General features: G+C 31.9%; 2 protein-coding genes across 2 annotated transcripts in view; one reads left to right on the top strand and one right to left on the bottom strand.

Moving 5' to 3' along the window:
• The window catches only part of LOC111713981 (glycine receptor subunit alpha-1), a 71,706-nt gene extending 60,057 nt beyond the window's left edge, over positions 1-11,649 (bottom strand). The window contains exons 1-3 of the mRNA XM_023488986.1: positions 11,454-11,649; positions 4,107-4,170; positions 751-809 (exon numbers count right to left, since the gene is read on the bottom strand). Of these exons, the coding sequence (XP_023344754.1) occupies positions 751-789 (39 nt within the window). The 5' untranslated portion in view covers positions 790-809; positions 4,107-4,170; positions 11,454-11,649. The remainder of the gene's footprint in view (positions 1-750; positions 810-4,106; positions 4,171-11,453) is intronic.
• A 4,082-nt stretch (positions 11,650-15,731) lies between these two features.
• Positions 15,732-16,088, top strand: part of LOC111713829 (uncharacterized) — a 35,027-nt gene continuing 34,670 nt past the window's right edge. Inside the window, exon 1 of the mRNA XM_023488787.1 lies at positions 15,732-15,972. Within this exon, the coding sequence (XP_023344555.1) occupies positions 15,805-15,972 (168 nt within the window). The 5' untranslated portion in view covers positions 15,732-15,804. The remainder of the gene's footprint in view (positions 15,973-16,088) is intronic.

Here is a 16,088-nt window from a genome sequence, read left to right as displayed (position 1 = left end):
TAATTTTTTAAAAATAAATCATAAAGACAATTTAAAAAAAAAATGCTGATAAATTTTGATTTCTTTTTCTCTCTGCTGGTTAGCATTTCAGGATGTCTATCCACAATAAATGTTTGATTAAAGTTTAATAAAATTACTGATAAAAATACAAAATTAAAAAGGAAAACTATCAGAAGAAGTAATATTGAAGAGTTAAAATCATTTTAACTTAGTGTGAACCTAAGGCTTATACAAGCATAAAAACTAGGCTTGTGTAAGCCTTTGATTCACAATAACTAAAAATCCCTTTTTTATCGGAAACTCCGTCGCAAGAAAACCGGAAAACACCTTTGTTTGAATTTTGAACAAAACTGTATCAATAAAAATACAGATTATGTGACATCATGTATATATATATATATAATGATATACAACTACTTTTCTTATATATATTTTTCAATGTTTGCACGGCAAACTTTTAGAGTATACATTACCAGTAACATAAAGTACACATTTTCAACAAAACTGTATCAATAAAAATACAGATTATGTGACATCATGTATATATATATATAATGATATACAACTACTTTTAGGCTTAAGTTATGATTTTGGATAGTTAAAAAACATAAAACACACCAGTTGTGCAGTGCACCACAGCAATTTCACTTCAAAAGTAAATTTTTAAACAAATGGTTAAACTGGTTGCATCTAAACCCCTAGCAATGAATATGGTTCCACTGTTTCTTATAGGTATAATGCATTTTTTACCTTTAGGATAAGGAGACATAGGGAGAGAAGGCGTTTCATCTTGATACTGTCCTGCCTACCTAAACATTAACATTCATCCTGATACTGTCCTGCCTACCTAAACATTAACATGTCATCCTGATACTGTCCTACCTACCTGCACATTAACATTCATCCTGATACTGTCCTGCCTACCTAAACATTAACATTCATCCTGATACTGTCCTGCCTACCTAAACATCAACATTCATACTGATACTGTCCTACCTACCTAAACATTAACATTCATCCTAGTAAGGTTCTACCTACCTAACATTAACATTCATCCTGATACTGTCCTGCCTACCTAAACATCAACATTCATACTGATACTGTCCTACCTACCTAAACATTAACATTCATCCTAGTAAGGTTCTACCTACCTAAACATTCACATTCATCCTGATACTGTCCTACCATACCTAAACATTCACATTCACCCTGATACTGTCCTGCCTACCTAAACATTAACATTCATCTTGATACTGTCCTGCCTACCTAAACATTCACATTCATCCTGATACTGCCCTACCATACATAAACATTCACATTCATTCTGATACTGTCCTGACTACCTAAACATTCACATTCATCCTGATACTGTCCTGCCTACCTAAATATTCACATTCATCCTGATACTGTCCTGCCTACCTAAGCATTAACATTCATCCTAATACTGTCCTGCCTACCTAAACATTCACATTCATCCTGATACTGTCCTGCCTACCTAAACATTCACATTCACCCTGATACTTTCCTACCTACCTAAACATTCACATTCACCCTGATACTGTCCTGCCTACCTAAACATTCACATTCATCCTGATACTGTCCTGCCTACCTAAGCATTAACATTCATCCTGATACTGTCCTGCCTACCTAAACATTAACATTCATCCTGATACTGTCCTGCCTACCTAAACATTCACATTCATCCTGATACTGTCCTGCCTACCTAAACATTCACATTCATCCTGATACTTTCCTACCATACCTAAACATTAACATTCATATTGATACTGTCCTGCCTATAACCTAAACATTAACATTCATCCTGATACTGTCTTGCCTACGTTAACGTTCCCCTTTTTTTTAATAGCATTATCTTCATGCATTTTGACCAATCCTATCCGAAACATAGGTTTATTAACAAACATACTAATATTAGTCCCCAGAAACTACGTTTCAAGAAATCATATTTTAAGCAATTATATCTGCAGCACCCAGTTCAAGCTGTAGAGTGTAAACTTAGTTTTTAAGAGTCAGTTCCTGTCTCTTGAGAGTTGAAACTGAGTAGTAATAAAACTTAATGTCAAGTCCAGGTTTCCAACTTTAAAGGGAGTGTTCGGAGTTTACCTCCTGAAAAATAAAAGTTCCAATTTGAAATATGAAATACATCTAGGAGTGACAAACACTTCGTCTCACACTAACCATTGTATTTTTGCATAGTGCATACATTTCAAAAAAATAGCTTATCTGTATAGTAAAATTGTGCTAATCCTACACTTAAATACACTGCTAATCCTACACTTAAATACATAACTAATCCTACTACACTGCTAATCCTACACTTAAATACACTACTAATCCTACACTTGAATACACTGATAATCCTACACTTAAATACACTGATAATCCTACACTTAAATACACTGCTAATCCTACACTTAAATACACTACACTACTAATCCTACACTTAAATACACTACTAATCCTACACTTGAATACACTGCTAATCCTACACTTAAATACACTGATAATCCTACACTTAAATACATTACTAATCCTACACTTAAATACACAACTAATCCTACACTTAAATACACTACTAATCCTACACTTTAATAAACTGCTCATCCTACACTTAAATGCACTGATAATCCTATAATTAAATACACTGCTAATCCTACGCTTAAATGCACTGCTAATCCTACACTTAAATACACTACAAATCCTACACTAAAATACATTACTAATCCTACACTTAAATACACTACTAATCCTACACTTAAATACACTACTAATCCTACACTTTAATAAACTGCTCATCCTACACTTAAATGCACTGATAATCCTATAATTAAATACACTGCTAATCCTACGCTTAAATGCACTGCTAATCCTACACTTAAATACACTGTTAATCCTACACTTAAATACACTACTAATCCTACACTTAAATACACTGCTAATCCTACACTTAAATTCACTGCTAATCCTACAATTAAACACACTGCTAATCTTAATCTTAATACCTTTAAAAATTCATATCATTTTCAAAAATACCTTTAATAAAACTGAATCTGTATCATTTTCAAATAATCCTTTCAATAAAACTGAATCTGTATCACTTTCAAATAATACCTTTAATAAAACTGAATTCGTTTCATTTTCAAATAATCCCTTCAATAAAACTGAGTTCGTTCGTATAATTTTCAGATAATTTCTTTAATAAAACTGAATTCCTTTAATTTTCAAATAATCCTTGAATAAAACTGAATTGTATAATTTTCAAATAATCCTTGAATAAAACTGAATCCGGATTAGTTTTCAAATTTTTTTTTCATAAAAACTGAATTATTCATTGATCTATGTCAGGAATAAAATATCGATTTTTTGGAAGATTGACCTTATCCTTTTCCTCTAGAGTCGTCGGATGTATTTACTAAAGCAACGATTTAAAAAAAAAGACTTTTGGCAAACAGTTTTTTACTTTTATCAACCCCTTATTCTGATCGCTTGATCTCGATATCCACGGTGGGCACTTTTGAATTGTTTGGACAATCTACTTTTACTTTATATAGTCTTGATTTTGGATATCCACAAATTCTCATTTTTTAGTTAACCGCAAAATTCATTGGCTTCTGAATCTGATTGGCTGTTTGTTTTCAGCATACTACACTCTGATTGGTTGAATTTCAAGCAATTTTACTGTTTACCGTAAACAGATTAAATTAATCTGCAGATTTACAAAAGACCAAGATCAAGCGTTCATCTCTATATCCACAATGGAAGAGTTCCCTCCTCTGATCTCAGTTAAGTTCGCTCTGTTCTTTAAAATATTCAAGAACTTTGGATGTAAATGAATTGTGCAAACATGTAACTATTGCTTAAAAAATAACAACACTTGATGCTCACCCTCAGATAGATATATCATATAATATTTATATGCATATATATCATGAAATAGAGAAAAAGAATAAAAATTATATAACAGAGGAAACCAGAGAGTTTTATTCAAATTACTTTTACTTTGTGTCAGTGCAAGAACCCAGGGAATATGAATTAGAATAATATCATAAACAAATTTCATTTTCAAGAAAAAAACACATTCTAACCTTAATTTGAAATTGCTGTCTTGGTACCATAATGTCCACATTTGAGCAAGGACATTCAAAAGCTCTGAAACAGATAAAAATAATAAGTATACAGTAGAATATTAAAATTCAGAAATAAACTGGAGGCGCACTGTGGAAAAAACAATATCATTGTGTTGTACGTCTAAATGACCGAAGTAAGGCTGATCTTTTGAAAACTGCTCCATTTAATGTGGAAAAAGGTTAAGCCCCCCCCCCTCGGGGACAAATACATGTGTGTGCCCCTGATGAATTAACTATAAAAGTCAATTAAGACGTCAAATGAAAAAAACAATCCCTTTAATCCAATGAAAGAAAAAAATCCCTTTAATCCAATGATGAAAAACAATCCCTTTAATCCAATGAAAGAAAACAATCCCTTTAATCCAATGAAAGAAAACAATCAATTTATCCAATGAAGGAAAACAATCCCTTTAATCCAATGAAAGAAAACAATCCCTTTAATCCAATGAAAGAAAACAATTCCTTTAATCCCATTAAAGAAAACAATCCCTTTAATCCAATGATTAAAAACAATCCCTTTAATCTAATGAAAGAAAACAATCCCTTTCTTCCCATTAAAGAAAACAATCCCTTTTATCCAATGATTAAAAACAATCCCTTTAATCCAATGAAAGAAAACAATCCCTTTAATCCAATGAAAGAAAACAATTCCTTTAATCCAATAAAAGAAAACAATCCCTTTAATCCAATAAAAGAAAACAATCCCTTTAATCCAATGAAATTAAACAATCCCTTTAATCCAATGAAGGAAAAAATCCCTTTAATCCAATGAAGGAAAAAACCCTTTAATCCAATGAAGGGAAAAATCCCTTTATTCCAATTTAGGAAAAATCCCATTAACTCAATGAAGGAAAAAATCCCTTTAATCCAATGAAGGAAAAAATCGCTTTACTCCAATTTAGGAAAAAATCGCTTTAACTCAATGAAGGAAAAAAATACCTTTAATCCAATGAAGGAAAAATTCCTTTAACTCAATGAAGGGAAAATTCCTTTAATCCAATGAAGGAAAAATACCCTTTACTCCAATTTAGGAAAAAATCACTATAACTCAATGAAGGAAAAAAATCCCTTTAATCCAATGATGGAAAAGGGAAACTTTCTCTAATGCTCTGATATTTGCTCTGAAGCTTGAAAGTTAGTTAAAACCAATTGTTTCTCGTAATTTCTCTTCAGATTAGTTTTTAATGGGAAACTTGGTTAAATCGAGTAAAAACAAAGGGTATCATTGATTTGGTTTCTTGCAGTATTCACATGTTGAAAGGAACTGTAGGAGTAATTTTAAATGACCTTCCATGCAAAGATGACAATGGCCGATTCACACCGCGATACCCTTGAAACCTTTATTAAATCAATATTCACCTGTTTAATGGAAAATATAAAATTTTGAGAAGCTATAGAGGGGGGGGGGGATTAGTTTAATAGCTAATTTACTAATCGAAATCTGGAGTCGATGTTATTTTTAGCGAGGGTCATGCAGTATTCACGATTCACAGCGGTATCATTGACCTTAATTTAGTCAATAAATTTATTAATTAACTAATTAATTAATCAATAAATTAACGTGGTTTTCCAAGCTTGAAAAGTTTTTCATTCTGTAATTTCTCCAATGTTTCTGGAAACGACATGTAGAGTAATCACAAATAATGAGTTTACAGTTACAAAAACATGGATATCTTATTCATACTTAATTAGGTAATTTATTACCCCTTCAATGAAGAGACATGTGAAATTACGTTTACAGTCCCTTTAACTCTTCTCACATATATATTGTAATTTTAGCAATACAGTCCCTTTAACTCTTCTCACTTATATAATTTTAGCAATACAGTCCCTTTAACCCTTCTCACTTATATATTGTAATTTTAGCAATACAGTCCCTTTAACCCTCCTCACTTATATATTGTAATTTTAGCAATACAGTCCCTTTAAACCGTCACACTTATATATTGTAATTTTAGCAATACTGTCCCTTTAACCCGTCACACTTATATATTGTAATTTTAGCAATACAGTCCCTTTAACCCGTCACACTTATATATTGTAATTTTAGCAATGGTATATTTAGAAATTTTAAATAAACTCAACAATCAACATTGTTTGCATGTGTGTTTATTCTACAACTATAAATAATAATCTTTTTGATTACTCCTGCATGATTTGAACAAAACAGTTCGGCAGCAAACAATGGGCCTCAATTAAGGACAAAAAGAAATTAAAAGTTTAAAAAGTGGTTTCCTGCGACCATGTTATGGATCGACACTATAAATCAATTCTATCAAATATTAAACAAAAACCTTTGCTAGTTTATAAAAATGATTAATAATATATTCTAATAAATTTTTTCACAAAAATAATTTTTTTAATTTTTAGAAGCATAAATTTTATCTTAGAAATTCCTAATAATCTCAATATGTAAAATTTTGTGATTTTCACGAAAAGAAAACGCAAATATTGGATTATAAATTTATAGTTTTATCAAAAAACACATAATTTAGAAACTGAATTTCATCTAACGACATTGTTAAAAGTTACCTTAAGCCTTCAATTTGTTGTTTTAAATTGTAGAATATTGCAGTTGTATTGATTTCTTGAAGTGCTTAGTGTGTCCTAGAGTCAATGAATCTTTAAAAAAAAGCAAAAAAGTGTTTCTTTTTTTGTGACCCCTCCTGTAAAAAAAGCAAAAAAGTGTTTCTTTTTTTGTGACCCCTCCTGTAAAAAACAAAAAAGTGTTTCTTTTTTTGTGACCCCTCCTGTAAAAAAGCAAAAAAGTGTTTCTTTTTTGTGACCCCTCCTGTAAAAAAAGCAAAAAAGTGTTTCCTTTTTTTGTGACCCCTCCTGTAAAAAAAGCAAAAAAGTGTTTCTTTTTTTTGTGACCCCTCCTGTAAAAAAGCAAAAAAAGTGTTTCTTTTTTTGTGACCCCTCCTGTAAAAAATACTATGTAATATTTTCAAATCATTAACCATTATCTATTTGCGTATTCATAAATTCAAGATTCCAATAATAAAATGGAATAATTTACGATTTAGGCAGTTTAGTGCAGTTGATTTTGCTTTAAGTTTTGATTAGTAGTAACGATGGTATTTCTTAACAGTAGTTTCTTATAAAATGTCATACAGGGTTACCCACAAAGGATGAGACTATAACGACATAAAACTTTTTAAATATGACGATCCCAAGTTTAGATTAAGACTGGAATGATTTATTTTATAGTTTGGCAAAGAAAGAAAAAAGTTTATAGTTGCAGGAAATCATGAATATTAGAAAACAGACAGTGTAAATTCCGTAGGCATCTCTTTAAAGGGACTGATCACGTAATTTCAATGGATCTAATCTAGGAAAATCATATTTTTATTTTTCTAGCCAAAAATTGTTGATTTTTAAAGGAATTGAGTCTTTGCCCCAAACTCTGATTTTCTAATAGATCTTTACCATCCAATGTCGTAGATCTTAGATATTTCAAACTATGAATCTTTTAGATCAAATTATCTAACTTTGAAATATTAAAGATTTACACTATCAGGTTGAACAGATAAAGGGATTATAAAATATGAGTTTGTTGCAAAAACTCAATTCCCTTGTGTTTATTTGAGGGTCAGTTTAAATTTCGTCCCTAGGTCCCTTTAAAATAATTTCAGGCGGTTTTACTCCTTGGATCAAGTTTAACTTCTGCCTCCAACCTAATGCTGGAAATAATAATTGTATTATGTACTATAGGAGTTACAAACTTTTACAGAATATTTATCTATCTGTAACTTTTCCAACCTCAATAAACACTTCATGGAAAAATAATAATTTTTATAAAAACGAACAGAAAGTTATCTTTTAAAATAACCTATTCACGTTTTAAAGAAATGAGAACCCTTTCAGAAAAACTTTATTTATTTTTAAGATTGAATAAAATCGTCAATATTTTAAAGGCATGTAAAAAAGGCTACAGATTCTTTTGTATGGTCGCAAAATGTTTGAGAATCCAGTTTGTCAGCTAAATATATTCTAATATTTATGGTTAAGGTTTTCCAGAAAATGAATATTAATGATAAAAACAATGCACTGCAGTGCAGCCATATTGGATAATGATTTATGCTTTTTACTCGTGTTGTACAGATTAGGAGAATGGGGGGGGGGAGGGGAGAATTTAAAAAAATGATTTGTCCCAATATTTGTAGTTAAATGTACTTTTTTACCTTTGTTGATTGTAAAATAACACCCTTGAATAATACATTACATTGATTGTTCGAGATAAGTCGATATAGAATAACTAAAAAAGTAAATATTTTGTATTTCAATAAAATTGATTAATAAAAGAAATGTGAACAGAGCTTACTGAATCCAATTAAGTTTTAATCAATAAAAACGTTTAGCTGCCATGAAAAAAGTTTGATATTGAAATTACCGTGTAACCCATAAATTGAAGAGTGCAGTTATTTTATATATTTCGAAGACGTTAAACATGGAGTTTTTGAATCTGGAAAATATTGGTAATTTAATTTCTCTTCTTTATATTGAAGTGTTAAAATACAGTAATACTCAAATTTCTTAAAATTCATTAAATTCGGACTCAGGAAAGGAAATTATCTTAAATGCAACTGATTAAATTTTAGTTCTTTTCAAAAGTGACTTGCGCATTTCTACTAAAGAAAATTTGATCAGATAAAGATTTTAAGAGTTCAGTTGTGAACCGGACATTGTCATCTTTGCAGGGTGGGTCCCTAGAAATTACGCGTACAGTCCCTTTAAATATTGTCCCAGTTTAATAGAATATTTTTGACAAATAATATTTATCCCCCCTTCGACCGTCCAGCATAATACCATATGAACGTTACTCCGTCAGTCCTCAGGAGGTGCTAAGCAATAAAACCAATATAAGGTGTTCGTTAAAGAAAATATTCATACAATGTAAATAATTGAATTTAATGGGTTTTCATCCAAGTGACCTTCAAGTTTATTTTTATCCAATAAAACTGTCCCGTCTCCTATTTATCAATCCATAGTTAATATAACTAGGCCTGATTAATGATCAAACAAAATAAAGTTCATTATAAAAATAAAAATTCATCTGTTTTTTTATACCGCCTAGCCCTACTGACCAACATACCGACCCATGATTCCCCAAACCTCCCGTTCTTTTTTTATTTTTTACTTTTTGTATAGTTCAGTCAGAAAATGAAACTAAATTTTTAAAACTAAACACTGGCCATTTAACAAAAAAGAATATTTTTGTTTATTTGTGAATAAAATCTTATCTTGTTGGTGATAATCCGGTGGTCACACTGAGCCAAGAGATTTGTACGTTTTAAACAAAACCATCATTAAACTCTAAAGATTCTTATTTTTTCACCCTTTATATCTTAGGAGAAACTGTGTACACGGCACACGCTACACACTACACAAAATCTCTACATTCAACCCCAAATAATGCAATAAAAGTCCAAATCTTTACTTATGCACGTAACAAAAATTATTAAAATCCAAAAATTAAAAAAATTTGCGTGATTTAAACATCGATCATTTTTAAGAATGGTTGTCAGGATACTTTAACGAATAGTTTAGAGGATAGTTTAAAGAATAGTTTACAGGATAGTTTAAAGAAAAGTTTACAGGATACCTAAAAAAATAGTTTACAGGATAGTTCAAAGAATAGTTTACAGGATAGTTTACAGGATACTTTAAAGAATAGCTTACAGGATACCTAAAAGAATAGTTTACAGGATGGCTTAAAGAATAGTTTATAGGATAGTTACAAGAATAGTTTACAGGATAGTTTAAAAAATAGTTCAAAGGATACTTTAAAGAATAGTTTAAAGGAAAGTTTAAAGAATAGTTTATCGGATAGTTTAAAGAATAGTTTACAGGATAGTTTGAAAAATAGTTTACATGATAGTTTATAGAATAGTTAACAAAATAGTTAAAAGGATAGTTTACAGGATACTTTAAAGAATAGTTTACAGGATGGCTTAAAGAATAGTTTATAGGATAGTTTAAAAAATAGTTTACAGGATAGTGCACAGGACGCGTTAAAGAATAGTTTACAGGATATTTCAAAGAATGGTTTACAATATAGTTTAAAGAATAGTTTACAGGATAGTTTATAAAATAGTTCAAAGAATACTTTAAAGAATAGTTTACAGGAAAGTTTAAAAAATAGTTTTCCGAATAGTTTATAGAATAGTTTACAAGATAGTTTATAGAATAGTTTACAAAATAGTTAAAAGGATAGTTTACAGGATATTTTAAAGAATAGTTTACAGGATGGGTTAAAGAATAGTTTACAGGATAGTTTAAAAAATAGTTTACAGGATAGTTCAAAGAAAAGTATACAGGATAGTTTACAGGATAGTTTACAAGATAGCCTAAAGAATAGTTTAGAAAATAGTTTACAGAAAATTAAAAAAAATAATTTACAGGATAAGGATAGTTTACAGGATACTTTAAAGAATAATTTACAAGATGGTTTAAAGAATAACTTACAGAATAGTTAACAGAATAATTTACAGGATAATTTAAAGAATAGGTTACAGGATAGTTTGAAGAATAGTTCAAAGGATACTTCAAAGAATAGTTCACAGGAAAGTTTAAAGAATAGTTTACAGGATAGTTTTAAAACAATTTACTTTACAAGATAGGTTAAAGAATAGTTTCAGGATGGCTTAAAGAATAAAATACTTAAAACGTTAAAGAAAAGTTTACAGCCACAGAATAGTCTTTAACAATATTTTCAGAATAGTTCAGGGATTTTTTAAGAAGATAGTATTTTGGTTAGTTTAACGATTGTTGTCAAAATAATAGAACAAACAAACAAAACACAGGTCTGTCACGAAAGGTGATTTTTTAATATATATTTATATTGTGTAGTTTCAGACTTCAAGTAAAATTAAATTTTCATTAAATAATTTAGCTGGAAATGATGGATAAAAGTTTAAATAAGACAGAGTTGCATGATAAAACAGATTTCAGTTTTTCAAGGATAAAAATTGATACCAGGTTTCTATGGCTGGAATAATTTTGAAATAAATTAGTTGTTTTTTACTCGACGCGATTTCAGATCCTTAGAACGCATAGTTTAACAAAAAAATGGTTTGAAATAATTACGCCCTTTGAACGTAAAACTAACAATAACGAAGTACATCCGGTCTGTGTACGATTATTTTCAGTCATAACTTGATCTCTCATTAAATATCAATGAGAGACATTAACTATTTAAATATTTGAATACAAAGCGCAACAAAAAAAATGTAAAACAGCAAATACGAGAAATGCACATACACTAAGTGAAAATAAGACTTTTAAGCAGGACCTCTAATTTACCTTGTTAGGAATGACGACCTAAATTGGAAATTGGATTATTGAATGTTTTTAACTCCGTGAGTCTATGAGTTCTAGTTGCTCCGAGTACTCCGTGAGTCTATGAGTTCTAGTTGCTCCGAGTACTCCGTGAGTCTATGAGTTCTAGTTGCTCCGAGTACTCCGTGGAACTGAGAAATGTTTCTGGTAAATGGCTGAAGGGACGGGAACGTGAGTGAGAGAGAGATAATTAAAGGGGCAGAAAGTAAGGATAAAAGAGGGCCAGTGGGTGAGAATTTCAATAAAGAGTGTGAAGATTGAGGCTGAGGATGGATATAAGAGGAGTACAGTGGGTGAAAATTTCAATAAAGAGTGTGAAGGTTGAGGCTGATGATGGATAAAAGAGGAGTAGTGGGTGAGAATTTCAATTAAGAGTGTGAAGATTGAGGCTGAGCTGAGGATGGATTAAATAGATGCAGTGGGTGAGAATTTCAATAAAGAGTGTGAATATTGAGGCTGAGGATGGATTAAATAGGGGCAGTGGGTGAGAATTTCAATAAAAAGTGTGAAGGTTGAGGCTGAGGATGGATAAAAGAGGGCCAGTGGGTGAGAATTTAAATAAAGAGCGTGAAGGAATATTGAGGCTGAGGATGGATTAAATAGGGGCAGTGGGTGAGAATTTCAATAAAAAGTGTGAAGGTTGAGGCTGAGGATGGATAAAAGAGGGCCAGTGGGTGAGAATTTAAATAAAGAGCGTGAAGGTTGAGGCTGAGGATGGATAAAAGAGGGGCAGTGGGTGAGAATTTTAATAAAGAGTGTGAAGATTGAGGCTGAGAATGGATTAAATAGGGGCAGTGGGTGATAATTAAAGGGGCAGAAAGTAAGGATAAAAGAGGGCCAGTGGGTGAGAATTTCAATAAAGAGTGTGAAGATTGAGGCTGAGGATGGATAAAAGAGGGGCAGCGGGTGAGAATTTCAATAAAGAGTGTGAAGGTTGAGGCTGAGGATGGATAAAAGAGGGGTAGTGGGTGAGAATTTCAATAAAGAGTGTGAAGATTGAGGCTGAGCTGAGGATGGATTAAATAGATGCAGTGGGTGAGAATTTCAATAAAGAGTGTGAAGATTGAGGCTGAGGATGGATTAAATAGGGGCAGTGGGTGAGAATTTCAATAAAGAGTGTGAAGATTGAGGCTGAGGATACAAAAGAGGGCTGGGAAACAATGGGGAGGATAAGCTATGACCGTGGAATAGGAAGACGATCAATACATAATAGTATAATTCAGGTTTTTGCAACGCAAATAGTTTTAACACTAACTTATCAAATGAGATATTAAGTTAAATGGGCTGTTTACATTGTACAATTTCTGTGTCTCTGTCCTCCTGTCCTCTCGAAATTTAATATGCAAGCACCTAAAATAAATGTGGAAAAGAACTAAATTTGGCAATTTTATAATAGCGAAACCTTCAATATATCGTAGTTGAAAATATACTTTAGAATCTCCCTCTTGCCCCTATTTTAATAACTTTGAAAAAATCCCTGACTCAATTTTTTTTATAACTTTTTTAATAATTTAAGCATTAATTAAGTTTGATATTAAATAGAAAATTTTGTATAGTGTAATGAACATTCGTAAGTTTAGCTTAAATACGATGTTACAGAAAAAAAACTTTTATCAACAGCTATGTTACAGTTACCCCTATTCAGGCTGACGTCTGGTTTTATCAACAGCTATGTTACAGTTAACCCTATTCAGGCTGACGTCTGGTTTACCCAAAACTGTCTGTCCCCTTACTATATCCTTTCTGTGATACAAATCTATAACATTTGATACAATTTTGGAAAGCCCCTGGGCTCTACTTTGATAATCTGCAAAAAATTTACAAATTTGCAAAATTTCATACTTTTATTGCAATTTCAAGTTATTAAGCAAAAATGTGAAAATCAAAAATGGAGCGAAATTTGATAAATTTTACATTTTTGAAAAGCCCTTAACACGGCAAATTCAGATGTTTAAAGATATTTTCTAAATTTTGATAAACTAAATTTGTATTTAAGGAAAACTGAAAATGTGAAAATTTTCTTGAATGTCATCTGTGCAAAATCTATTTAAAATTTCTTCGCAAAATGTTTGCAATCTGCTTCCTTTAGTTCAAAGCTTTAATTTTAAATCAAGGACGTATACAGGGGGGGGGGGGGCAAGGGGGAAGTTACCCCCCCCCATAGAACTCAGGGCTTTCACACTTTTCAAATCTTAAACTTAAGAGTTAAGAGCATAAAAAAATAAAAAAGATTGTATACGTGGACCAGTCGAGCCACCATGACAGAAGTCCGAATGAAAAATCTATTTAGAATGCACATTCATCCCACCCGGATGGGCGCTATCGCGGACAGCGAAGTAAAACAATTCTTGGAGTTTGAAGGTAGTAAAAGACCATATATTTTTTTAATTTCAATTTATTTACTTTATTCCTTGCACCGCCGTTTATCCTTTCTTTTTATTATAACTAGCTGAAGTGCCAGCGTTGCCCGTGGAATTTTAAAAATCGAATTAAAACAAAAAACTTATAATTTATTTAGCTTATGGCATCCCCAAGGGTACCCATGAGTTTCCTCACTAAAATTCCGCCCATTTGATTCAGCCGTTTTGCCAGCCATAGAAGCCATAGCAAACATATAAATGAACGATGAGCTTTAATACAATTTTACTTATTATTTTATTACAATTTTACTCCTACTTTATTTCACAAAAGAAACTTTTACAAGTCATACTTAATCTCACAGAATTTAAGTTTAAGTCAGGAGCTTCACTTAAAAAAAATTTCCGTTTCTCAGTATTGATAATAATTATTACAAACATAAAATAAAATAAAATGTCGATTTTAAAAAAAAATAATGCTGTTTTTCTGCAAGTTTTGTTAGAAGGAGAAGTATTAATATATTCTAGTATACATGCAATTGCAAGGTAAAATGTGTACCTTTAAAGTATCTATGCCTGATCCACGGGATCCATGGATCAGCCAAATGTATAATACAGAACAATACATATGGGATACATTTATAGTCCTTTTGAATCGGGACTATAATTACATAGGTTACATGGGACATGTAGTAGATTTTAGAAAGAGCATTTTTAAGGCTTTGGGCAAAAAAAATTCGCAAGTCGCGCGAAATCTTATGCCCCCCACCCATGGCTAAAATCCTCGATATGCGCGCATGAGACGCCTGATAGTGATGTACCTGACCTGATGCCCCGCTTTTCGAGCCTCGAAGACCAATATAATTTTAAGATGATCATTTTAGGGGGCCGGGGGGGTCCAAGATAGGGACCCCCCAGCTGGAATAGGATCACCATGGATTGTCCTATAGATCCTATAATATATGTACTGAGCCGGCGATTTAAAAAATTCAAGAAAATACGACTCGGGTCTAAGCTGTTGTTGAGCCTTATTTACGGCTCGGGTTTTTGAATTTAAGTTGCATCTATTTTTAAACAGAATTTAGTACATAAAACCGGTTTAATGTTGTATTTGGCGGATTTTCATTGTAGGAATTGGTGCATTCCGGGTTTTGATGAGAATAAGTCCCAACATTGAGCCTTATTCTTCACTAAAACCAACCAAGGTCGGTTTTATTTTCATTGGGCCTAACTCCTTAAGTCGAGCCTAAGATCTCGCAGCTGTCAATCACGTGACACAAGCTGTCGTCAGAGTTGGGTCTAAGATTGGGTCTTAAAGCTGCATTTAAGGAATTAAGACTCGAGCCGAAGCTTTTAAATCGCGGGCTCTGGCTAGACAAAAATATAAAATTTTAATTCAATATAATAAAACTACTATACTAATAATGCACAATTGTACGTACGATCACACGTTATATATACGTGTGATACGTGGGAATACCTTATTAAACTGAAAATGTTGTCTTGAATTAAAGTTAAACCATCATTTCGTTATACACATTAAATAATGGAGGACATACTGAGTCCGCAATAGACCGATATGCGAGGTTTGAGGAAAGGTTGGTTATGTATAATTATTTAAGACTCTCTCCATGCATAACTTCGCGGGTTTTTTGTGTCACATAATTGCATGATTTAAGTTTGCGAGGCTCGCTTGCTTAACCAAACTCTTGGGCCCTAGGCTTCCTGAATGACTTAAAAATAATTAAAACGATATTCTGTGCAAAAAATTCATATTTTTTATTTATTTATTTTTTCAACAAAAACTTTTTTATTTAATTCTTGTTGGTTATTTTCAGGTAGTTTTAGAGCCCAAAATTGTTGAGTATTGGCATGAGTCTGTTCAGTCCCCAGTCAAATTGCGGGAGCTCTCCCTCAGAGTCCAGCTTTGTGTGTGTGTGAATCTTTTGTGAGCCAAGATGGCGCGGTTTCATTTCCCGGCAAAACCTGGGAAGTTTTCTATCAGAAAACCTCGAATTTCCACCAGGAAACTTAATTTCAATAGTGACAAATTATTGGTGGCGGAAAAGACTGAAAGATTCCTTGCAGATTTTTATAATTTAGTCGGGGACTCAGATGAAGAAGAGGTAAAGTTTTGCCTTGATTTAAAGCACATCATGGGTGAGAGGGGGGGGGGGTAATTGCGTCATCACAGCGCTTGACGTAGATATGAACACAAAAAATTGTATAAAATATTTTTCAA

Source organism: Eurytemora carolleeae, unplaced genomic scaffold, assembly GCF_000591075.1.
Source record: "Eurytemora carolleeae unplaced genomic scaffold, Eaff_2.0 scaffold84, whole genome shotgun sequence".
NCBI classification, from domain to species: Eukaryota; Metazoa; Arthropoda; class Copepoda; order Calanoida; family Temoridae; genus Eurytemora; species Eurytemora carolleeae.
This window is presented reverse-complemented; position numbering and strand designations above follow the sequence as displayed.